Here is a 24685-nt window from a genome sequence, read left to right on the forward strand (position 1 = left end):
AGGCTGGTTACTGTTTTTCCAAGTGTGTAGTGTTATCTTATCAGTAGAGTCTCGCTCATCCGACCTTCGCTTATCCGACATTCCGTGTTATCCGACATTGGTAGACTTAATTTGAACTTTTGGTGGAGACTAAATTCAGGCACACCCGCTGTGGAGGGTGCGACCATGGGACAAGCACTGGCCTGACCGCTGGCGGTAGGACAGTTTTTTTTCTTCTTAAGGACAGGTGCAGTGAGTCTTTAGTCATTGTTCATTGTAGTATTGGTTGGGTGCGGATGTTTTAGTTTTCATATCCTCTGTGAGTACAGCGAGTAAATGGAAGAAAGTGATTGTTTCTATGGAAGACAAGTTGAGTGCATTAAAGAGACTGGACAAAGGGGAAATTCTTCAAAATGTGGCTTCAGATTATAGTGTTGGATGTGTTACAGTGGGAGACTGGAAAAAACAGAGGGAAGAAATTGAAAAGTGGTGCTCTACCAGAGCAGAGAAAAAATGAAAAATTTGAGTACGAAAAAAGTAAGTGAAGCACTATTTCTTTGGTTATCTCAACGCCGGGAAAAGGGCCTGCCAATATCTGGCCCCATTCTGCAGGAAAAGGCTGTGTATTTCCAGAAGGAGTTTAATGAAGGGGACCCTAATTTTCCTGCCAGTGCTGGGTGGCTTGATCGGTGGCAAAAACGGTACGGCATTAGGCAGCTTAATATCTGTGGAGAAAAGTTTCTTTTCGTAAGACATCTGGAATGTTTTCGTTCAGTACTGCATGTACTGTACAATTGAATTGATAATTCAATATACAGAGTACCGTAAAACATGTCATTGTTTTAGTACTAGAGTATAGCCTTCCTGTTTGTATCAGTTCAATTTCAAAGTTATTCTGTATTATCCGACATTTTCGGTGATCCGACGTACTCCAGGTCCCGTTTAGGTCGGATAATCGAGACTCTACTGTATTGTGTATTGTACTCTCAGCTTCCCTTTTTAACTGTGCTTGTGCCTTGTTTAGTGTTACCCCTGTAGTAGAGGTATCATATTGGTGGAAGCGTGCTGGGCCCATAACCCAGAGGTCCGTGGATCGAAACCACGCTCTGCTACCAATATGATACCTCTACTACAGGGGTAACACTAAACAAGGCACAAGCACAGTTAAAAAGGGAAGCTGAGAGTACAATACACAATATTTTATTTATTTATCGTGTCAGAAGTACAAAGTAAGAGAGACAAAAATTAAACCAAAAAATTTTAAACATATACACAATATAAGATAACACTACACACTTGGAAAAACAGTAACCAGCCTTTGCGCGGATCTTCAACAAAACAAGTACGTAACTATCAGTAGGGCCAACTAGTGAACGACAAAACGGGAAGATGGAAGGGCTGGGAACCTACCAAAGGCATGGACATGGCTTAGATAGCGGATTCCGAAATGAATCACCGTGATCCTTAGTTTTAAAAATATTATTTACAAGATAATTCTACATATACATTCCAAGTTATGAGCTATAAGTTCAGTGATATACATAGGTTGTTCGTAGCAGTGTAAATTCAAATTACAAAATCAACTGTACATCTAGTTACCAATGCAGTAGTACAATGCAATTTACAGGTTATCCAAAATCTAGCGTACCGTACCTACAGTGATACAAAACTATCAGAGGCAAACCCCAAGGAAATACTATTAAACTACAATATACATATTTTAGTGAAACAAAACGGGAATGACTCGGAAACGAACAGGTAAGTCTAGCTGAAAAACTAAGGCGTCATAAGTAACTAATTTGGTGAATCTAGGTGAGGTTAGGGCAGACTCCTGTATGAAAAGCAAATCGGAACATTACGGAAATTTTAGCAGGAACAGAATTCAAGAGTGCTTACCCGAGCAGAGTGCCATCCCGAAAACCGGAGGGATGTCATCCAGATAGGCTGCTCACAGACAGATAACCGAGACCGACAGAATTCAGGGTACAGAATTTATTCGAACACTACCTCGCTCACTATATATAGGAATTACTGGCCTTGGAGGCAACCAATCAGCGTGCACGTATTCCCTATCGCCACCTAGACTCACCAATCACAATCTTACTTTCGATTGCGAACTTTGCCTAACATTCTAGAATACGCACGATCGCGAAAGTCGTATTTTTCCAGAATAAACAGAACACACTTTCTAGAACACATACCAACAAAGTAACACACCCAGTACAAAAGTTATGTAACTTTCTAGATCTTTCCAGGAACTATAGACAGAATTCTACTATTTACAAATGCCTATGTTACAACATTATACAGTACAGGTTAGGTCATTAAATTATCTTATGCTCTACAGATAACAGTACAGGTTAGGTCATGATAAATAAAACATTATATGGTACTTCGCCAATAAAGTCTTTAAAAAATTACATTCCACTCATCCTACATAGTTCACTTGTAACAGTCTTTTTCTTTTTTATTAAACAAATGCATGTTTATACTACGCATCATTGCCAATTAGCCCAGCTGCAGAAATTTAAGATATAGGAACATTGTAATTTAAGTCAATTTTATTATTTTTCAGATGAAATTTGAAAAGATACTGTTGTGTGTGTCCTCCGCGCTCAGCTCCGTGGCTACAAGCTCCACAACCCGCCGCATCACTGATGTTTCCAGAGCCTACGAGAGGACTGCACTGCGCCTGGCATGCTCGTATGTGACGTCAGCCAGCGCTATATAAGGAGCGATCTTCCTCGCCTTACCGAGGACTACCCCAGTGTCCAACGGCCAGCCCACACCGCAAGCCAAACATGGAGGCATTCCTCTTAAAAATGTGTCTTGAACAGGTGGACAGATTGCTGGTTGAGAAGTCTCACCTTCCGGACATTGTCTCATCTTCCTTGATTCCCGTAGCCACGTCGATCCCCAAGTCAAGCATTCTGCTACACTCCCAAGTCCTCACTAGCGCTCCGACGACTATCTTAGCATTCTGCGAATTAAGATATTGATGCAAGTTCCTTGCAAGCCTAAGTCCAATACTAGCATTATACTAACGCGACTCTCTCTACAAGTTACACTTGTTATCCCACAACAGATAGTTTTCGACTATCCAAGGACATTTCCCAGTGGAATAGACTATCTCCTCAAGATAGGTGTGAATGTGTATAGGACTCTCTCTTTGTAAATATATATTTGTGCACAGACTTTCAGTCTAGCATTTAATAACAGCATTAACTGCGTGCAATCAATCAAGCTTCAAGACAAGTTTCATTATATTTCTTGTAAATACTGTATAAAACTACTGAAGCATATAAACTTTATGTTGTGTTACTGTATACCAAGTTCCTTGTGTACAACACAACAAAATTGGCGACGAGGAAAACGTCATTGTAGGTCTCGCCAATTTCAACAAAATTGGCGACGAGGAAAAGTACTACTGCCCCGCCAATTCAACAAAATTGGCAATGAAGAAAACTTTATTAGTGTGTATCACCAACAACATTGGCAACGAGATCCAAGTCACGCACAGCACACATTCCAAGTAGTTTCGCCATTTCATCAACATCGCTACGGGACACAAGCTCGCTACACTAGCACTCTGCCAGCATTTCGCATTTGTACAGTGCATTTCTTCCCAGTGTACGCCCCATTCGAACTACGGACAGCCAGTCAACTTTCAAGGCTCGCACACCTGCACGTGTTCTCCACGTCTTTTTCGCTGCGCGCCCGCTCTCTTTCTCTCTCACTCACAGGCGTGCAATTGAAGGTCAAGCTCCCAGCTGGTCTCCTTACACGCTGTTTCGAAAGTTGCTCTCTCTCTCTCTCTCTCTCTCTCATCTGTCACCATGGCTAGTACAGAGCAATTAGTGGCTATATTGCAGGCTTTACAACAGCAACAATTCATGCAGCAACAGCAGACAGCATTGCTTACAGCAATACAAGCCCTCTCTGCTTCTACACAGCCCACCACCGTTCCTCAATTTTCTACGTTCGACAAGGAGAAATAAGAATGGTCAGTGTACTTAGCCAGCCTTCACCAACACTTCATCTGCCACTCCATCACGGACGAGAAGCGCCAACGTGCTCTTTTTCTCAGTTCTGTAGGAAACACTACCTGCGAAATACTGCAGAAATTAAGCCCCGAAGCGCAGATATCGGAAGTTCCTTTTGCACAGCTACTCGCTCGCATCAGTGATCATTATGCTAAAGATCCTCACATCGTAGCAGCTCGCTACAAGTTTTTTCAATCATAATGAAGCCGCACCAGACTCACACTGAATGGATCGCGGAATTACGAGGTCTCGCCAAGAGTTGTAAATTTATCTGCTCCAAGGATGGTTGTAGCACGCCCTACACAGATTCACTTATTCGGGACACGGTTATTCTCCATACTCCCCATGACAAGGTTTGTTTCGACGCTGTAAAAAGTAGTAACCTTTCTTTGGAAGAAGTACAGCGTATTACAACAGTCTATGAGATGACTAGCAAGACTGCAGCTGAAATAGCTGCTAAACATGAAGTCTCTCACGTATCTCATACGGCCAAGACGCATTCTGCTCCTTCGAACCGCAAGGTCCGCTCGCTCTCTTCCAAGCGTGCCCGACAGGTTCCTTCTCGCTCTTCTACAAAGACACGCATTTCTCAGAAAACTCCTCAGCCCCTGCCTTCCTGCAGAGTATGTTTTAAGCATCACGAACTCTGTGACTGCTGCTTCTTCAAAGCCACCTGTGATCAATGTCATAAAGTAGGACACATCAAGACTGTAAAAGTACGTCCCGCCCTGCCAGTACTCTTCCGGCAAAGAAACCTAGTACGACGACACGACAAGACATGGAGGTTGATCAGATTAATCTCATTCTTCCTACTAGAAATTCCAGCAAGATCATCATTCCGATTTCTTTCCCCGATCACTCTACTAATTTTTAATTAGATACTGGATCACCTGTCTCCATCATCAACCTTGCTACGTATCACGACTTGGGATCGCCGTCTTTCGCTCCTGCTGACGTCCAACTTGTTACGTTTGACATGAAGAAAATTGATATTAAGGGACAAATCGCTATTCCAGCCAGATATAAAGATATTCATAAGGTCATTACCTTGCTTGTAGTCAATAACTACACTGCATCTAATATTCTGGGCATGGATCTATTTAACTTATTTGGTTTTCAAAGTCATGACGTCAATGTAGTCTCAGCCTTACAGCCTACCTCTGATGTCACCGATCTCCTCAAACAATTTCCAGAAGTCTTCGACTCTACATTAGGCACAGCCAAAGACTACACAGCTCATATCCAGCTGAAATCAGGAGCCAAGCCTCGCTTTTTCAAAGCACGTCCAGTCCCACTTGCACTCAGGACCAAGTTACTCGAGAGTTACAGAGATGGATAGCAGACGGTATAGTAGTTCCCGTCAATTCCAGTAAATGTGCTACTCCACTCGTCGTAGTTCAGAAACCTAATGGCAATATTCGCATTTGTGGTGATTTTCGCTCTACCATCAACGCTCAGGTTGAAACCAACGTTTTTCCAATTCCCCGTCCTGAGGACTTATTTCGCCGTTTAGCCGGTGGACAGTTCTTCTCTAAAGTTGATCTCAAAGAAGCCTACCTGCAGCTACTTTTAGACGAAGAATCCAAGCAGTGTCTCACGCTGAATACCCCTCTTGGACTTCCCCAGCTTCAGCACCTACCTTTCGGTGTCTCTTCCTCCGCTGCGATTTTCCAGCGCTATTTAGCACAGCTTACCGCCTCTATTCTCCGTTGTGCTAACTACCTTGATGACATTCTTGTAACTGGCAAAGATCATCAAGAGCACCTGCATAATCTGCGCCTACTCCTCACCAAATTGAAGGAAAATGGCCTCCGAGCAAATCTCGCTAAATGTACGTTCTTTCAACTTCAAGTTCACTACCTAGGTCATATCCTTGATAAGAATGGCATTTGAACTAGCGAACGGAACGTCTCTGCCATGGTCAACATGCCCGCACCGCAGAACATTAAGCAGCTCCAATCATTCATAGGCAAAGCGAACTATTATAGCAAGTTCATTCCCCACTTCGCTTCAGTAGCAGCTCCTCTGAATGCCTTACGCAAGAAGTGCTAAATTTCATTGGTCTCAGCAATGTCAACATGCCTGGCAGACTATCAACAAGGCCCTTGTCCATGCTGTCAAGCTGACTCATTTTCAGCCCGGTAAGCTCCTCACTCTCGCCACGGACGCGTCTGATTATGGACTCAGCACCGTTCTCTCCCAGAAGGATTGTCACGGACAAGAACGTCCTATAGCCTTCGCTTCGAAGACACTCAACGAGCATCAACGTCACTACTCTCAAATCGAGAAAGAAGCTTTAGCTATTATATTTGGTATTCGCCATTTCAACGAGTATCTCTATGGCAACCATCTCCTCATCATTACTGATCACAAGCCTCTTGTTCACTTATTCCACCCTGGTAATAAGATCCCTGAACATTCTCTAAGGAAACTTCAAAGATGGTCCATATATCTGTCTGACTACTCCTATCAGATTGTCTATCATAGCACATCCCAGCACTGTAATGCTGATGCTCTCTCTTGCTTACCTGTAGGTCCTGATACTACTTTCGATTCTCAAGAATCTGCATGTCTTCAGTTAGACATAGAACTTGAAGACACAGTCTCCAGTTTTCCCATTGATGCTACTTGCATCGCCAAAGCGACTGATAAGGATAGTACAGTACGCACTTATATCCGCAACGGTTGGCCTCTTCAAACCAAGCTCCCTACCAGCCTTGCACCTATCATCGTCTACAGCATCGTCTCACGACTCGAGCCGGAGTAATAATATTGGAAACAGGCACCCTCTTTCGAATGGTTATCCCACTTAGTCTACGCAGACAAGTTCTCGACTTATTACATGAAGGTCATTGGGGAATATCACGCACCAAGCAACTCGCCCATCAACACTGCTATTGACCCGGTATTGACACCGACATAGAGCGACTCATCCGCCACTGTGACCCATGTCAGATACATCAGAACGCACCGTCATCGGACCTAGCTCCATGGCCTCCTGCTACTTCTCCATGGGAACGAGTATACATAGACTTCGCTGGACTTTTTCTCAACTCTATGTGGCTCATAGTGATAGATTCTCTATCCAACTTTCCTTACGTCGCAGAAATGCATTCTACTACTACAGAAGCTACCATTTGCGCACTTCAGAAGATTTTCACTACTGAAGGTATACCTCAAGTGCTCATTTCCGACAATGGTTCCCAATTTACTGCCACTCACTTCCAGAACTTCTGTACTCATAATGGCATTCGGCATATTCTGGCACTGCCTTTTCACCCACAGTCTAATGCTGAAGCACAACGTTTTGTACAAACATTCAAGAAAAGCATGAAGAAAGCTGTATCTTCAGGTTTAAGTAAAGATCAATCATTATTACAACTCCTAGGACAATATAGGACTATGCCTGGTTCTGACAACCTCACTCCTGCCCACAAGCTTCATGGATGCCCTCATCGCACTTTGCTTTCTTTGTTGCAGCCTCTTCCGCCCAGCCGCAGCGCTCGCAACCGAAGTTCAACGTTCATAACAAAGTCTATGTCCGGACTTTCAAATCCAATCCTCCCTGGATACCGTAACTTGGGCCATCGTCTCTACGACATCCAGACCGCAGAGAAACACATCTGCCGCCACCAGGACCAGATCCGCCTCCGCTATCGTCCATCTCCTTCTGTTGATTCTCTTGTAACACCTAACAAATCTATTGCCGAATGAACTCTGGACCATTTAATCAACATGGGTTCTTTTCAGGACGATTCTACGCTCCTTCACCCAGCCCAGGCTGCGGACAACATAACAGACACGGCTAACTCTCCAGCCCAGCATCACTGCTGCCGCCAGCGCCGTCGCCACATCGCGTCATACCGGCGTAATTAGGAGGGGAGGGTGTTGTGTGTGTCCTCCGCGCTCAGCTTCGCGCCTACAAGTTCCGCAATCCGCCACATCACCGATGTTTCCAGAGCCTACGAGAGGACTGCACTGCGCCTGGCATGCTTGTCTGTGACGTCAGCCAGCGCTATATAAAGAGCGATCTTCCTCGCCTTACCGAGGACTACCCCAGTGTCCAACGGCCAGCCCACACCGCAAGTCAAACATGGAGGCTTTCCTCTTAAAAATGTGTCTTGAACAGGTGGACAGATTGCTGGTTGTGAGGTCTCACCTCCGGACATTGGCTCATCTTCCCTAATTCCCGTAGCCATGTCGAGCCCCGAGTCAAGCATTCTGCTACGCTCCCAAGTCCTCACTAGTGCTCCGACGACTATCTTAGCATTCTGCGAATTAAGATATTGATGCAAGTTCCTTGCAAGCCTAAGTCCAATACTAGCATTATACTAACGCGACTCTCTCTACAAGTTACACTTGTTATCCCACAACAGATAGTTTTCGACTATCCAAGGACATTTCCCAGTGGAATAGACTATCTCCTCAAGATAGGTGTGTATGTATATAGGACTCTCTCTTTGTAAATATATATTTGTGCACAGACTTTCAGTCTAGCATTTAATAACAGCATTAACTGCGTGCAATCAATCAAGCTTCAAGACAAGTTTCATTATATTTCTTGTAAATACTGTATAAAACTATTGAAGCAAATAAACTTTATGTTGTGTTACTGCATACTGTACCCTTCAAAATTGGTAAAAAAAGGAATATTTTATATCTCAGTGTGTTAAAATATTAGTTCATCAGCCAGGGTGTAAATTTTCCCAGTTCAGCATCACTGTGAGGCGAGCAGCTCGGAACCGGAATTTCCAAGGTGAGAGAGGAGAGTTGGAATTTTTTTTTATACGCCTGATAGCCAGCTGTATGCCACGTGACCGGCGGGGGAGATTTCCAAACCCAGTCGATCGATAATGTCAAGGCTGTCCTACGTCTAACTGTACCACTAATAAAATTATAACACCCACTCGAGTGCAAGGTATGGACCAATCAGAGACGATTACGGCAACACACCCTCGTCTCAAGACAATTATAATGTGGTGTTTCCCAAAGGAACTGCTCATTCTATTGTTCATCCTCGTCTTAGCCTGCGTCTAATTCTGATTGCTTCTTATGACTTGCAGCTACTTGGAAAATCTGCCGACACTAAATTAACAGACCTCCCTGGATTCGATTATTTGGTAGTTCAGATTATAATAAAAATTTGATCTACAAATTTAGAAGACCATTGGAGAAGATACGTATTAATTCATATCATTTCTCATCGCGTGTGTGTTCTGGACAAGACTTGTTTGTTAGTTTCAGCTTATTCTATTCCGGGAAACAGAAGAGGAAGACTCTGTGGAGCTCGAGATAATTTCAAGATGCCAGCATACCAGCTGAAGGAAGTCCATTGTTATTCCATGTTCGTCCTCGCAGCTGCTATGATGTTCTTAAATGCGAGGCGACTTCGGACATGGAGGGCACGGAGTTCGATGGTGGGTGACCCGTCCCATGTCTAAGGTCATCGGTCAAAATCCAGCTTCAACATTCACTTAAGTACAATATTAATTAAAATTAAATCTGTAAATCTGTGTACATACAATGTAGACATTACTCTTCCTTATTCATTTGCATAGATTTCTGTTAGTGTTGCAGTAGTTAGATATTTCATTTCTTCTTTCCTTGGTGCGAGGTAGTTTGATATTGTGTGTGAGTGTGTATTGGACTCTATTAGATAGTCAGTGCAGTGTGGATGTCTTCGAAATGTATTCTTGCTGTCCCAATTCAGTAGTACAGGAGTATATTAAAAATAATAGACCTCTCCAATAATTAGGAATTAATTTGAAATTAAATAATAATTTATTTAGTCATGTGGGACAGAATATTAGTACGTTTCTTTACGTCAAATTTTCCTCAACGATATTGCGATATTTGGACGGATTTCGAACGTGTTAGAGTCATCAGACAATTTTATCAAGTTTTAGCATACGCGGATATGTGACCACGCACGGTTAATAATAATAATAATAATAATAATAATAATAATAATAATAATAATAATAATAATAATAATAATAATTTAACTTCACCTTGTGTTAAAAGATAAGGTCATGAGTGTAAATATTGTTTGCTCTTATATGACATTAATGTGTGCTCTAATTAAGCAGATGTGAGCCTGGAATACGGCCGAATCCTGACGGATCATTAACTACGTTTTCTGCGTTTATTGCATTGTTGAGTTTACTGTATCTGTTACAGTTGTTATACTTGTAATATTTGTGGAATTAGGAATGGATCAATTACTAGGTATTTGATTTACGGATCCATTAGTTGAGCCTAAGGAGAAGAGAATATGTTGCTGAACATAATTTCTTCTACAGGAGCACGTGTTAATTGATAGTCATGATATTAGGAGAATAATAATGTCGCAACTCATGTACCATAGACGCGAATATTTATTTTAACCGGCGATAAGTGCGTTCTGTATATTTTCGGGTGAATTATATCTCTAACATTTCTTGAACATCGTTGTTGAATTTAGTTTCATTATTGAAGTGATAATTCTGACATCATCACATTCCAATTCGTCGCAATGGTATTTCTTTAGTCGATACCGTCATCTGAAATCTTACATGATTTAGATTAAAATTTAAAAATAATAATCAAGGACTAGTATTCGTTGTAAATATTATATAATATTCCCGTGTACCCTAGTGTGAGTGTGGTGTGTCTGATTTACCAATATTTTGTGAATTGTGATATTTTCCTTGACGACATTTGACTTGATCTCTTACCCTCTACGCGTGTTCTGATCGATTTTTCATGATTTTGTGTCGATTATATCTTACGGAGATGTGAATCTTTAGTGAATTTTATTTCAAAATAAGATAGAATAGGGCTTGATATATCAGAAAAAAGTGAATAAGCAAAGCCGTGGATGGAACTCACGAAGTTAATTATTGTAACCCTTACATTGCTAAGAATTTTCAACGTAGGTGATATTAATGAAAGACACTGCATCCAGTTAATGTAAATTTTAGGAAGAATCTTCAGATGATAATTGTAAAAATATTCTGATTAATGAATTTAAGATTTGAAAAAAATATTGTGAAAAGAATTTTGACAGGAGAATTTTATTTTGATATTTTTCATTAATGAGAGAAAGATTATTGAATCGAAGAAATATTTATTTAATTTTTAAAATAATCTGATTTAATCAGAGAAGGCCGTCTCATAAAATTTAATTTATTATTAATTTATTTCAGTCAATGTAGGCTAATATTTATCTATATAATTACAGATATTTATATCCGTTGATTTTTGGGGAAGAGATTCCGAATTTTCAAATAAACCGGCTGAGAAGAAACCAAAAATATAATACAAGATTTTGTTAAAATGTGAGTTTTTGTGGAGAGTGCTAGTTTTAATAAATGTTAAAACCTTATTTTAGTGTTTATTTTTTTTTATTGTCGCTAGTCCTTAAGCTAACCCTGCCCTCAAAAATTTTGCATAGCCAGAAAACGAACAGTCTGCGACTGAGACTCTCGTTCACCGGCTGAGTAGCCAGATTTAAATTTTTCAGGTTAATTTTCTAACATTTATTTGCCCAAATTTTTGTGGCACTCACGTAAAAGTTTAGGAAGGGCCATGTTGTAATGTACAGACAAAATCTTGTGAAAGGATAGGAAATTTTTTTTTCAAGCGGGTTGATTTTCCAAAAAATTTTGATCTCGGTTGTCGAATATTAGTTTGATGTAATATAAATTTTCTCCTAAGGTTGTGAATTCCATCCACACCTGTTTGTTGAACTGGATTTTTTTTTTTTTTTTGTTAGGGGCATTACGTCGCACCGACACAGATAGGTCTTACGGCGACGATGGGAGAGGAAAGGCCTAGGAGTTGGAAGGAAGCGGCCGTGGCCTTAATTAAGGTACAGCCCCAGCATTTGCCTGGTGTGAAAATGGGAAACCACGGAAAACCATTTTCAGGGCTGCCGATAGTGGGATTCGAACCTACTATCTCCCGGATGCAAGCTCACAAGAACTGGATTTTGATTTATGCCATCGATCTCTATCTTCTCCATTGTCTGAACTGCCATTTAAAGTATTTTTAACCATGGAGGACTTGCGTAGATTTTTGGAGGGCGCTATGGCTAATCTGAAAGACAGCCTGAAGCAAAAACTTAAGGACACTCAGGACAATTTAAAACAGGAACTTAGTGAAAACGAAACTAAACTAGAACTTAAAATAAATGAAAATAATAGTCAGTTAAAACAGGAACTTAGTGAGAATAATAATCAATTAAAACAGGACTTGAAACAGGAATTTAGTGAAAATAATGATAAACTAAAACGTGAACTTAGTGAGAATTATAATCAATTGAAACGTGAACTTAGTGAGAGTAAACCGGACAAAAATATCGAAAAATTACACATGGATGTGAAGTTATTTAATGGGAAACTAGCGTCAGTCCAAAGCGAACTGGTATCTGTTCAGCAGAAATTCTCAAGTCTCAAACGGGAAATTCAAGCTGGTATCGATCATTTAAAGTCGGCTATGTCTAATGAATTCAGTGAAAGACTAGCTAAGGTGCAGACAGGTATTTTACAAGGCCTGGACAAGTATAAAGATGAAGTGGAGAAAAATTTCCAGACTATGGAGGGAAAAAATCGATAACGCAGAAGACCTAAAAGCGACTAAAGCAGCATGGGGAAAAAGATTTACCGGCATTTATGAAACCGTCAAGCAGGTGCCGCTACACGAGTCTACACTTTGAAAGAATTATCTGAATGAGGGTTACCAGGATATACTGGTATCTATTCGAAGTGATCGCAGTAGACTTGGGATGCTACATAGACAGCCTTGTTGTGAAACTGGATCCAGAAGCCCCCTGCAAGTCAGGTCTGATCTGTTCGAGAATCCTGGAACAGACAAACCACAATTTCTTAATGACGGGTTGAAGGCATACAAGCAGATGAAGTACTTGTTTTGTATTCAGATGCTGCGGCCTACAGTAGGGAAACACTGCAAGTTTTTTAACCTAATACTGTTCATTTCACATGTTTACCTAATTTATTACGTGTCACTGAATAAGTGAAAAGCAATTTTACAAACATAAATATTACCCAGCGATATGGGGTACAGGATGATCTGATACCCCGTCCTGTCAAAATTTATAATTCGGATGCGAATTCCGATGATGATAATTTGATGTTTTGGGAACAACAGTTCTTAGAAATTAAAAATGGAGTTAAAGACGAAAAAAATTTGACAGTGTAACAGAGAAGTTCACTGAATTTTTGCGTAGGACAACATCTAAATGCAAAGGTCCTGAACATCCATCAGTAAAATATTTCAAGAGCTCGAAATGCTGGGCAAATTAAACGTGAACTTTCAAAATATTCTACTTGTAGCAATCCTCAGCACCGTGATAAACGGTTTAGGGATAAGAAACGAAATCAGTATAAATATGATCTGATTCAACATTATTACTATTATAGAAGAAAGAAGGTTGTTCAAAATATTATGATAAATACTGAAGGTAAACAATGTACACTTCCTGCTTCGGAAGTATATGACTTCTATTCAAATTCCATAGGCACAGAAAATCCTGATGTTCTAAGTAACTACACTTCTTCTGATGATGAGGATAATGAATATGACTGTTCCATGACAGATGAGGAGATTCAACAAGCTATGAAGGGAATAAATGTTGATACTGCTCCTGGCCCTGACCGAGTATTTCTTAAAGTCATAAAGGAAATTGAATGTTCAAAAATCATCAGTATTATAGCAAATATAATGATAACCTGGGATTATGTTCCGCGAAGTTTTAGAAGAGGTCGTGCTATCCTGTTATTTAAATCAGGAGATCCAAACGTACTTAGTAACTGGCGTCCAATAACAATTTATTCTATTTTAAGAAGGATCATTGAAAGAAGTCTGGAAAGAAAAATTAGACCTTTCATTGACTTGTCAACCCAGCATAGAGGTTTTGTGTCTACACCAGGTACATTCATAAATTCATCTTTGGTCAGCAGTTGTCTTCAAGGCGCGAAAAAAGAATTGTTGCATAATTTTTTTAGACGTATCCAAAGTGTTTGATAATATTGGTCATAATAATTTGGAATATGCACTAAATTCGACATCTGTTCCCAAGAAGCTAATAATATCTCTTTTCAGGAATAATTCGATTCATGTGGAAATAGACACCATCACTCGAACTAAGGAAATTCAAGTTCATAGGGGAGTAACTCAAGGATCGCCTCTATCACCTCTTCTGTTTGATTTGGCAATTGATTTCATATTAAGGGAGTTAAACGACTTAGAACATTCTTCTCAATTCAGCTACAATCTTGTGCAAGATATCGAAAAGGTGGCAGCGCTAGATTTTGCTGATGATATTGCATTAATATCTAAAGATAAAAAATCAGCAGTGCTTATGATTGACACAGCAAGCCAATGGCTCACACTGAATACTTCTAAATCAAAAGCTATAGTTATTGAGAATGGGCAATTGATAAACATTGTTATCAGGACTATCAGTGGACTTCAGGTGTCATCTATTGATAAGCAGGAAAACCTTAAATATTTCGGTGTTACATACAACAACGAAATAATATTAGATGAAAGGAACATTACAACTAAACTAAGCGATAATTTATTGAGACTTGTGAACTCAACTTTTCTTAAACCAGATCAGAAAATTAACATTATAAATCAATACATTTGGCCGAGTTTGATTTATCCTTTACAGTGTGCACCCTTATCGAAACTCAGATGCGGGTTTTCAGATGACGTCGATAAATTAATGAGAAGTACAGTAAAGGAAATAATTGGTTTACCAATGGATCATCCAGATTGTATGCTCTACAGCTCAACAAAAGTTTGTGGATTGGGCATTATGAGAGCATCATGGGAAGCTTTCGTTCAACACATTAACATCTGTAACAAACTGGACTCTGTTGTTGACCCACTTCTGGTACAAACAAGAAATTTTCAACAAGAAATAAAAGGTAGTCTGAAAAGCCTTGACTTAGATCAGCAGATTGAAACATGGAAAAAACTACCACACCGAGGAAAAGGTGTCTCGCATTTTTCAGAATGGACACAATCTGATGATGATGATGCCCATGGACACAATCGAACACAATACAACACAAAGGACTTTCAACTTCCCAATGGACTAATGCTATTAAAATGAACTGCAATGTGATAGCAGTCTGAAGCGTTCCCGGTAGAAACCAAGAAAACCGTTGCCGTCACTGCAACGAGATAGAAACCCTCCCTTATGTTCTTGGTTTCTGCTGAAAAGGGGAACTCTGGAGAAATAACGGGCACCATAGGGTCAGGAGCAGTATTGCAGAACTTCTCAAAAAATCTGGCAGATTTGAAGTCTTTGAAGAAGTGCACTGTATCTCTAGTGATGGATCCAGTAAATGTGCAGACATTGTCGCGATTGACAGGAAGAGAAACATCGGCATTGTTATTGTTCCAACAATAACATTTGAGAGTCAAAGAAGTTGATTCTGAAAAGAAGAGACACTACGAACCCTGTTTTAAGTACTTTGAAGAAAAGTATCACATACCCGCCAGTTGCTGGGAAGTGATTGGGTTACTCTTCGGTGCGTGACGATATGTCACAAAATTTTCAATGAATTTCTTTCATCGTTTTGGTATTCCCATTTCGTATCTAAAAGATGTTTGTTTAGATGTTTTACGAGATTCATTGGCAATGGTAAATCATCATTTGCACGGTATGTGTAAAGAAAAATAAAGTTTCCCTGATCGGGGATAGCTGTAGGGCTACAACAGGGGAAATTCAAAATTAAATTTATATATATAAGCTCATTTTATCCTAAGATAAATAGTGCGAAAATTATTGTCTATTTGATGCTGTTACCGTACCGTACCCCTTGTTCTAGGGCAGCTTTCCCTTGTGGATTCTCTCTCTTTCTCTCTCTCTCTCAAAAGTATTTATGAAAGCCCCACTGACAGTTGCCACCTGAGCGTATCTTAACATGATATTGTACTTGGCTTCAAGTTGCTAGTTTCCAAGCTGTTAAGATTCATTTCTTCCTGAGTCAGAAGCATCAGTATGCGGTTCTCATGGTGCATTCAGTGAACAGAGTGTAGTCAGCAATATTGCATACATTCAAAGCAATTTTACTTGGATTGCAGAGAGCACTGACCTTCCACTTCAAGAATCCATGACAACTGTGGAGAAGTAACATGGCAGGACTCCATGCCGTCTTGAAATGAAATCCAGGTCATTCAAGTTTTCTGTGTGTTTGCAAGTTCATTTCTAACAAGAACACCTTCATCCCAGCAAGTTTTATCTTAGAAGTGAAGCTTCCACAGCGTGTAGAATTATTTAGTTCTTCTTCCGGCTTGAATAGTGTTGTTATTTTCTGTACATTCCGTACAGTTTACAGTATTCTGGTCAGTATGGTCAGTCGTCTTGACAATGAATAATGCAATGTATTCAAAGCATCGGCAAACCGTATGGAATGTACAGAAAACAACACAATTCAACCCAAAAAAAGAACTCAACAAGTTTTTACCTTCTAATATCTTTTAAGTGACTTCCTGCAATGCTGAATGGTCCTTCTCAGCCTACAAGATAACCATCACAGTGGAAACATGGGGAGGTAGGTGACAAACTGGGGGTTTAAAGACAGATTCTAGATTAAATCTACGTAGTGACATACTTTTTTTTTCTTTTTTCAGGGCATGAGGACAACAGGAAATTAGCTACATCAATAAAAGCATAACATTCTTTCATTTAATATTTGAACGGTCTTATACAGTTGTTCAACACTTGTATAGTTATATATTGCATATGCATTATATTACTATACTGCTTGTATACACTCTTTCCAAGCCATAGGAATATCTTCCTGCAGTTTACTGGCGTATTTCGTCACATCAACCACCTTTATAATCCCTTGTACTGGATATCTAGGAGCGCAACCTTTTGAGAAACCACTGCCCTATTTTCTTATTCATTATCAAACCTACTCCTGCATTTTCTCTGTTTGATTTTGTGTTGATAATTCTGTAGTTGCCTGATTAAAAATCCCACTCTTTCTGCCAACGTTCTTCACTTATACCAATTACATCTCACTTTAGTACGTATATCCATTTCCGTTTTCAGGTTCTCTAATGTACCACATCAATACAAGCTTCTAACATTCCATGCTCTGACTTGCAGAATGTCGTTATCCATCTTCCTGATGATTGCCCCCTCTCGTGTAGTCCCCATCCGGAGGTCCGAACGGGAGACTATTTTACCGAGGAGGAAAGCATCATCAGCACATCATTCATACAGAGAAAGCTGCATGTCCTCAGGAGTTAGTTATGACTGTAGTTTCCTACTGCTTTCAGCCATGTAGCAGTATCAACATAGCTAACCAAGCCATGTTAAGTATTATTACAAGGCCGTATCAGTTGATCCCCCAGACTGTTGCCCTTGCAACTTCCAAAAGGCAGCTACCCGCACCTTTTGACGAACCATTCGTAAGTCTGGTCCCTTGACAGATACCCATCCGATATACTTGCACCTACAGCTCGGCTATCTGCCTCACTGCGCTGAAGCTTAGGAGGAGTAGATGCTGTCTGACTGGATAACTTTTGTGCCAATGACCAACTTCAGATTATGCCTTCTTACCAACCAGTAATCAAACTGTGTATTTTTTGCACCACTGCTATAGGCGATTCAATGTGACAGGCGCTTCTTGAAAATTATGTTGGTCAGTTCTAAATCATATCATATCCAAAGCCCTGATCATCACAACCGTCTCAACATAGTCTGATGTGTCAATTAAGATTGTCAACAATGAATAAGAGCTATAAATTTCATTTTTGTTTCTTACTGAAGTAGAGTCAATTGACAAGAGGGTCTCCTGTTACGCCCCACAAACATAATGTAAAAGAGAAATTTTGGGCCAGCCTTGCAAATCTGCAATCCCTCAATGAGAACAAGCTCTTATTTGTTTATAAGAGTAAACCTTTTCAATACAATATATCAATATATCAGACAGATGGGACAAAGACGTCAAGAGAATAGCTGGTGCTACCTGGCAGAGAACTGCTCGAGACCGTTCTACCTGGAGAGTTCTGTTAAAGACCTACCTGAGTTCACGACTTAAAGAGGCCACATCATGTAATGATAGAATTGGCTGATGATGATGATGATGATGATGACATAAGTCCTGGGACTAGTTTCACCCACTTAGCGGCCATCTTTAGCCAAATAAAAATTAAAAAGATTATGCGATAACTAAACCGTGAGAGCCTCGGTGGCTCAGGCGGCAGAGCGCCGGCCTCACACCACTGGGTTCCGTGGTTCAAATCCCGGTCACTCCATGTGAGATTTGTGCTGGACAAAGCGGAGGCGGGACAGGTTTCTCTCCGGGTACTCCGGTTTTCCCTGTCATATTTCATTCCAGCAACACTCTCCAATATCATTTCATTTCATCTGTCATTCATAATCATTGCCCCAGAGGAATGCAACAGGCTTCGGCAGCCAGCACAATTCCTATCCTCGCCGTAAGATGGGTGCTTCATTCATTCCATTCCAGACCCGGTCGAATGACTGCAAACAGGCTGTGGATTCATTTTCATGTAATAACAGACTAAAACATATGAATACCAGACTAAGACAATGTTGTAGGAATAATTCTTCTTTTCTTCTTGTTATATGACCGCATAGGATCACTTTAGTCAGTCCATCGTTCAGGTGTCTCTGAATGGATTGCTTGGGCTTTGCGATCCTCCCAGTACATCTTCAGATGTTCCAATCTTCGTGCCCTTTCCTCGGTTGAAAATATGCGTGTTGTTGGTTTGTTTCGTGTAAGGGTAAAGAGAAGTTTTGTATTCAATTTTATCTTATTTGCGGTGTCTTCTGTCGTAAGGCCTATTTCCTTCAGATCCTCTCTTACTTCTCTGATCCATTTACATCCTGTTGTGGCATTTTTTGAGACAAGATTGTGTTGTACTAGTTGTTTCAGAAGTCTCGAATGATGCATCCTCATATGTCCAAAGAATCCCAGTTTCCCCTTACGGACAGTATGTCTAATGGGTTCTAGTTCTTTGTACATGACTTTGTTAGGTATTATCCACACTGTCCATTTTTCTGATATTTTTTGTTGCTGCAGGTCCTTCCAATCCTCCTTTCAATTTCTGATTGTTTATTCAGGTGAAAAAGTGTTTCTGCTGCATATGTAGATTTCAGTAGATTTCTTAAGAACTTCAAGCCACACGGGGAAGATGGCATCATTGCGGAAGCTCTAAAAGCAGGTGGAAATACGATCACAGAGGCCATACACCAGATCTTGATCGACTGCGGGGAGACTGGCAGGATCCCTGATGACTGGAAATCAGCTATCATACACCCTTTACTTAAAAAAGGTGACCGCAGTGATGTCAACGACTACCCAGGGATATCTCTGCTGTCAGTAGCATTCAAAGTGCTGTCAAGGATTTTACTGGACAATGTAGAAAGCCAATATGATCGAACGATTGGTGAATATCAAGGAGTATTTCGGCGGGGACGGTCCTGTACCGAGCAGATCTTCAACCTAAAAACCATTCTCCAACTACAACAAATAAGGAGTATGAACATCGCTGTAGTTTTCGTCGACTTTATAAAAGCTTACAATTCCATCGACCGCCAGACACTCTTCTCTGTACTGCAAGAACGAGGTGTTGCTTACAACACATGCACCCTCATCCAACACACTCCTATGGATACAACATCTAAGGTGAAGTTCAGGGGAGAACTATCTCGGAGTTTTAAGATAAAAACTGGAGTACGACAGGGTGATGGCCTCTCACCCATTCTGTTTAATCTAGTGCTTGATAAAGTCATCAAGAACTGGGAATGTACACTGAGGAATCTAGAAATCAAACCAGTTGCCATTGGAGCCAGGACCCGAAAGATTGAGATCAGGTGCCTTAGCATTCACAGATGATATTGCAATCCTAAACAACAATCTAAGGATGCTGTCATTGCTATCAAAGCCCTGCACGAGACAGCAGTGAAGGCAGGATTACACATATCGTACGACAAAACTAAGTACTTTGAGACTCGGCATCCCGGAAACCCCCCTTTGACGACCATACATGGAACGATTGGGAAGGTCAATCGCTTCCGCTATCTTGGTGAATGGGTCCACCTCAATAGTAGAGACGGTACATCCATCCTAGAAAGGTGTAACAAACTCAATGCAGTGTACCAACTATCCCACAACCATTATAATAAGAGGTGCATTTCGAAAAATGCTAAGATCTGTCATTACAAAACTCCTTTCAGACCACAGTTTTTGTACGCCTCAGAGACCCTATGGATGGCACTATGGATGATCTAGAGAAAGCCGAAAGACGTATACGCAGGAAAATGCATGGACCGAGATGGAACCTACAGACTTAAATCGAAATCTGAGCTGTATCGACAGTTAGAATCAGCCAATACCAGCATGCGACGTAGGAGGCTTAAGTTCTACGGACACCTACAACGAATGGACAGCAACAGGCTTACCAAGAAGATCTTCTCCTTGGTTAAAAGCTACAAGACTGGAAGCTTGTGGCTTAATGAAGTACAGAAGGACATGGATTCAGCTGGGATTTCAGACATTGATATAGAAGATCGTTCCAAATTTTGTGCTATGGTACAGTCTTGTACCCCACCACCTAGAGTTCCTAGAAGTCGGAAGCCCCTTTCACAGGAGAGAAAGGAGAAATTATCAGCAGGGCTCAAGAGATATTGGGAACAAAGAAGAGCATCGAGGAAGAACTAGTCATCAGCGCTTCTTAGCGGGCTCAAATCAATAATAATAATAATAATAATAATAATAATAATAATAATAATAATAATAATAATAATAATAATAATAGATTTCAGTTTTATAACTGTGCTGTAGTGTTTTATTTTTACATTCATTTTATTTCTTTTTGTAGATATCCGATGTTAATTTTTGTGTTTTAGCTAATCTATTCTTCTTTGGAATGAGATTTTTGCATCTAGATTATGTGTTATTACTTCTCCAAAATATTTAACTTGAGTTACTATTTTGATTTTATTACCATTTATAGTAAATTTGTTTAGCTGTGGTTTTTGGGGCATAATTTCTGTTTTCTCAAATGATATTTTGAGGCCAATTTTATTTGCAATGTTTTGAAGTTCTGATATCTAATAACAAATATTAAGATTATGATGTCTTTAAGCTGACTTAGGACCTCAGGCAAAGAAGTAAATCTCTAATGTCTGATGTAGAACAAGCACCGACTTGCTGGAGGAAACAGGCAGGCCATGTAAAAAAAGAGTGGATAGGGAACAAGCCTCTCAAACATTTTATAGGCTATTAGTACGATGGGCTCAACACACCCAAAGGCATTTTATACCTAGTGCCAGGGTTCTTTGAGACCGTTCCTAACACGGAGGAAACAGACACCATATTTATTATTAGGTATTTAAATCTTTATTCATTGAAAATAGTAAAACTCTTAATTCTTCATCCTACCACCAGTCTGTCATTACTGTGTCAGATAATAAGCCGCTTCCCCGGGCTACATGCTATACCACCTTCTTCAACTATGGTTGTACCGGTTTATTACTGGATTTTGATTAACTGTAATTGCCAGGGCCCGGGTTCTGATGACATGTCATCTTTTAAATGGTTCACTAAAGACGTTGTTAACTTCTTCTTCTTCTTCTTCTTCTTCTTGCGTTACAGCCTCTGTAGGACCACGGACAGCTCCTTCATGGATTGCATTTTCTTCTTCTCCTCCCAGAACCTCTTCATCCTTTCTCTTCTTCTCTCCCGCTCTTCTTCCGAGATATTCAGTATCCTCTTCTCTTGTCTACTCCACTGGTGACTCTCAATCCTTTTCCTTATCCATCCCTATCATTGATCTCTGGCATATTAGTCGGTATGTACTTGCTTCTCCAATTTTCCTTTTCTTCCACCTTCATCCCCAATTCCGACCAATCTTTCCGGAGTTCAACTACCCACTTGGTTCCTGTCTTTCCTCGTGTCCTCGCTGTTGTTTCCCATACTCTTTTCGTCATTCTATCCATATTCATCCTGATAACATGTCCCGCAAACCTTGCTCTTTTCAGTCTGATTTCTTCTGAGATTGTCCTCATGTTCCGGTATAGTTCTTCCCTGGGTCTCCTCATCCATCTCTCACCTCCTCTCTTAGGGCCTAGTATTTTCCTCAATATTTTTCTCTCCTCTTTCTCTAGTTGTTCCGCACCATTTCTTCCTAGTGCTATTGTCTCAGCTGCATATAATACAGCATTTCTCACCGTTGCCTTGTAATGTCTAATCTTTGCGTCTGTAGATATATTCTTTTTATTGCATATATCTCTGGTCATACAGAAGGCTGATCGCATCTTCTTTATCCTCTCTGTCATTCCCTCATTGCTCCTATTCCTTCCCGTTATAAATTCTCCTAGGTACTTGAATTTGTCCACCTTTTGCACGGTGCCTTCCAGTGTTGTCCAATCCTCAGTGGTATTCAATGTCTTTGTCTTGTTGTAGGCGATCCTCAGTCCTACCCTTCCGGCTATATTGCTTAAGTTGTAGAGTTGTGTCTTTGCATCTTCTTCTGTCTCACTTACTATAGCTATGTCGTCCGCAAAGGCTAGACAATCTACTTGGGCCCTATTGTCCTTTTTGTCCCCAACATGCGTCTTTGGTATTCCCATTGTCTCATTCATTGTTCTCCACTGCCTGATGACTTCATCCAGAGCTATGTTGAACAACATTGGTGATAATCCATTTCCTTGTTTGACACCAGTGTTGATATCAAATTCTTCAGAGAGTACTCCTCTGAATCTCACCCCTGCCTTTGTGTCTAATAGAATTTCCATTATGAGTTCATGTGTAGTGCCATCTAATCCTCTGTTCTTCAGGATTCTTCCAAGGGTTTGTTTGTCGATGGAGTCATATGCCATAGTGAAATCTACAAAGGTTACCATCGTTTTTTTTGTTCTTTAAGGCCCTATGTTCTATCAGTTGTTTCAGTATAAATATCTGTTCTATGCATCCTCTTCCCTTCCTAAATCCTGCTTGGTAGTCTCCAATTGTACTTTCTAACTGTTCTTCCAGTCCATTGAGCAGGACTTTCGACAACACCTTATAGCCAATCTCTAGTAGCGAAATTCCTCTATAGTTGTTTGCATCCCTCTTGTCTCCCTTCTTATGTATTGGTATTATGATCGCATTCTTCCATCCTTCTGGTAACTTCTTTGTTCTCCAAATCTGGCCGATGATGTTGGTCATGTTGTCTACTGCCTTGTCACCTCCCCACTTAATCATCTCAGCTGATATTCCATCTTCTCCGGTTGCTTTGTTATTCTTTAGATCACTTATGGCCTGTGCGACCTCATCTCTAGTTGGAGGACATGACTCTCTTCTGTGTTTGTCCCCAGCTCCAGCTCTTCTTCAGGTGGTTCACAGTTTAACAGGTCATGAAAGTATTCTGCAAGTATCCTACAGTTCTGCTTCGCACTAACTGCCAGATCCCCATTCTCATCTCTTATAAAGAGTTCTCTGCCTTTATATCCACTCAGGCTCTTTTTGAATTTCCCAAAAAATTCTCTACTATTGTTTTTCCTGAAGTTGTTTTCAATTTCATCCAATTCCTGCTTCATCCTCTGTCTTTTGGTCCATCTTATGGTTCTGCCTGTTTCCTTCCTTACTCGTAGGAAAACTTCCCATTTTTCCAGGTTCTTCTTAATGCTTCAGTCTCTCCAGGCTTTCCTGCAATTCTCAACTGCTTCCTCATAGTCCATATTCCACCACCAGTGTTTCTTTTTCTTTTCTTCCTTTCCCCATATTTCAGCCTGTTTCCTCATATTCAGCTTCATGTCATCCCATCCATTGCCAGTTTCCATTCCTTCCTCGTATTTGGATCGATTGTGCCGTAATTTGTCTCTGTCTATATTTATTTTTCCAGTTGGTCTACTTGTCTGTGGCAGTCTACCCCTGTGCAGAATCCAAAGGCACTTGATTTCTGTAAGATAGTGATCTGATTCTATTCTTGTGTTCTTTCTGACCTTTGTGTTCATAATCTCTTTAGTGTTTGTCCGATTGATTGCCACATGGTCAATCTGGAATTCCCAATGTGGGTGCATGGGCTTGCCCATGTCTTTTTCTTATTCGGTTTGGCCCTGAAGTGAGTTGTCAAAAGTCTCATTCTGTGTTCTCGACATAGTTCAATTAACCTTTCTCCGTTTTTGTTCGTCCTCTTGTGTGCTGGGTACTCGCCTACTATCCCCTTATGTTGCTTCTCCCTCCCTACCTGTGCATTATAATCACCTACAAGTATCTTCACTTGTCTGTGTGATATGCTTTTCAGTGTATCATCCAGTTCTTCCCAGAAACTGTCTACAGCTTTCTTGTCTTTTCTGTTCTTGTCATTGGTAGGCGCATGTCCATTTACTATGGTATATTTTTTGTTCCCTGCTCGAATTGATAACGTGGATATCCTTTCAGACCTACTCTTCATTTCAATTATGCCATCCTCATACCTCTTGTCCATTATGAATCCTGTACCAAAGCATGTAGGTGTGTGTCTTCCTTTTCCCACTCTGATTCCTGGTTTTCCTTTCAGCACTATGAAGCCTTCTGACTCCACTGTGTCTTCATCACTATATCTTGTTTCTTGCATGGCTAGTATCCCAATGTTTCTTTCTCTCATCTCATCTATTACCTGTTTTACCAGTCTTTGTC

The 24685-nt window shown here is 40.5% G+C and overlaps 1 protein-coding gene across 15 annotated transcripts in view; it reads right to left on the minus strand.

The window, feature by feature from the left end:
* LOC136886858 (zinc finger protein 41 homolog) overlaps positions 1–24685 on the minus strand; it is a 348826-nt gene that overhangs the window by 281696 nt on the left and 42445 nt on the right. For 6 of the 15 annotated variants that reach the window (XM_067159711.2, XM_067159715.2, XM_067159713.2 and 3 more), the window contains one exon: positions 12745–12865. The exons of the other annotated variants lie outside the window; for them this stretch is intronic. Coding sequence is in view for 5 of the 6 variants with exons in the window: in XM_067159715.2 (XP_067015816.2) it covers positions 12745–12865 (121 nt within the window). In the remaining variant the exon portion in view is untranslated. The remainder of the gene's footprint in view (positions 1–12744; positions 12866–24685) is intronic. 15 annotated transcript variants of the gene reach the window in all.

The sequence above is a fragment of the Anabrus simplex genome, chromosome X (genome assembly GCF_040414725.1).
Source record: "Anabrus simplex isolate iqAnaSimp1 chromosome X, ASM4041472v1, whole genome shotgun sequence".
In the NCBI taxonomy this organism is placed as follows: Eukaryota; Metazoa; Arthropoda; class Insecta; order Orthoptera; family Tettigoniidae; genus Anabrus; species Anabrus simplex.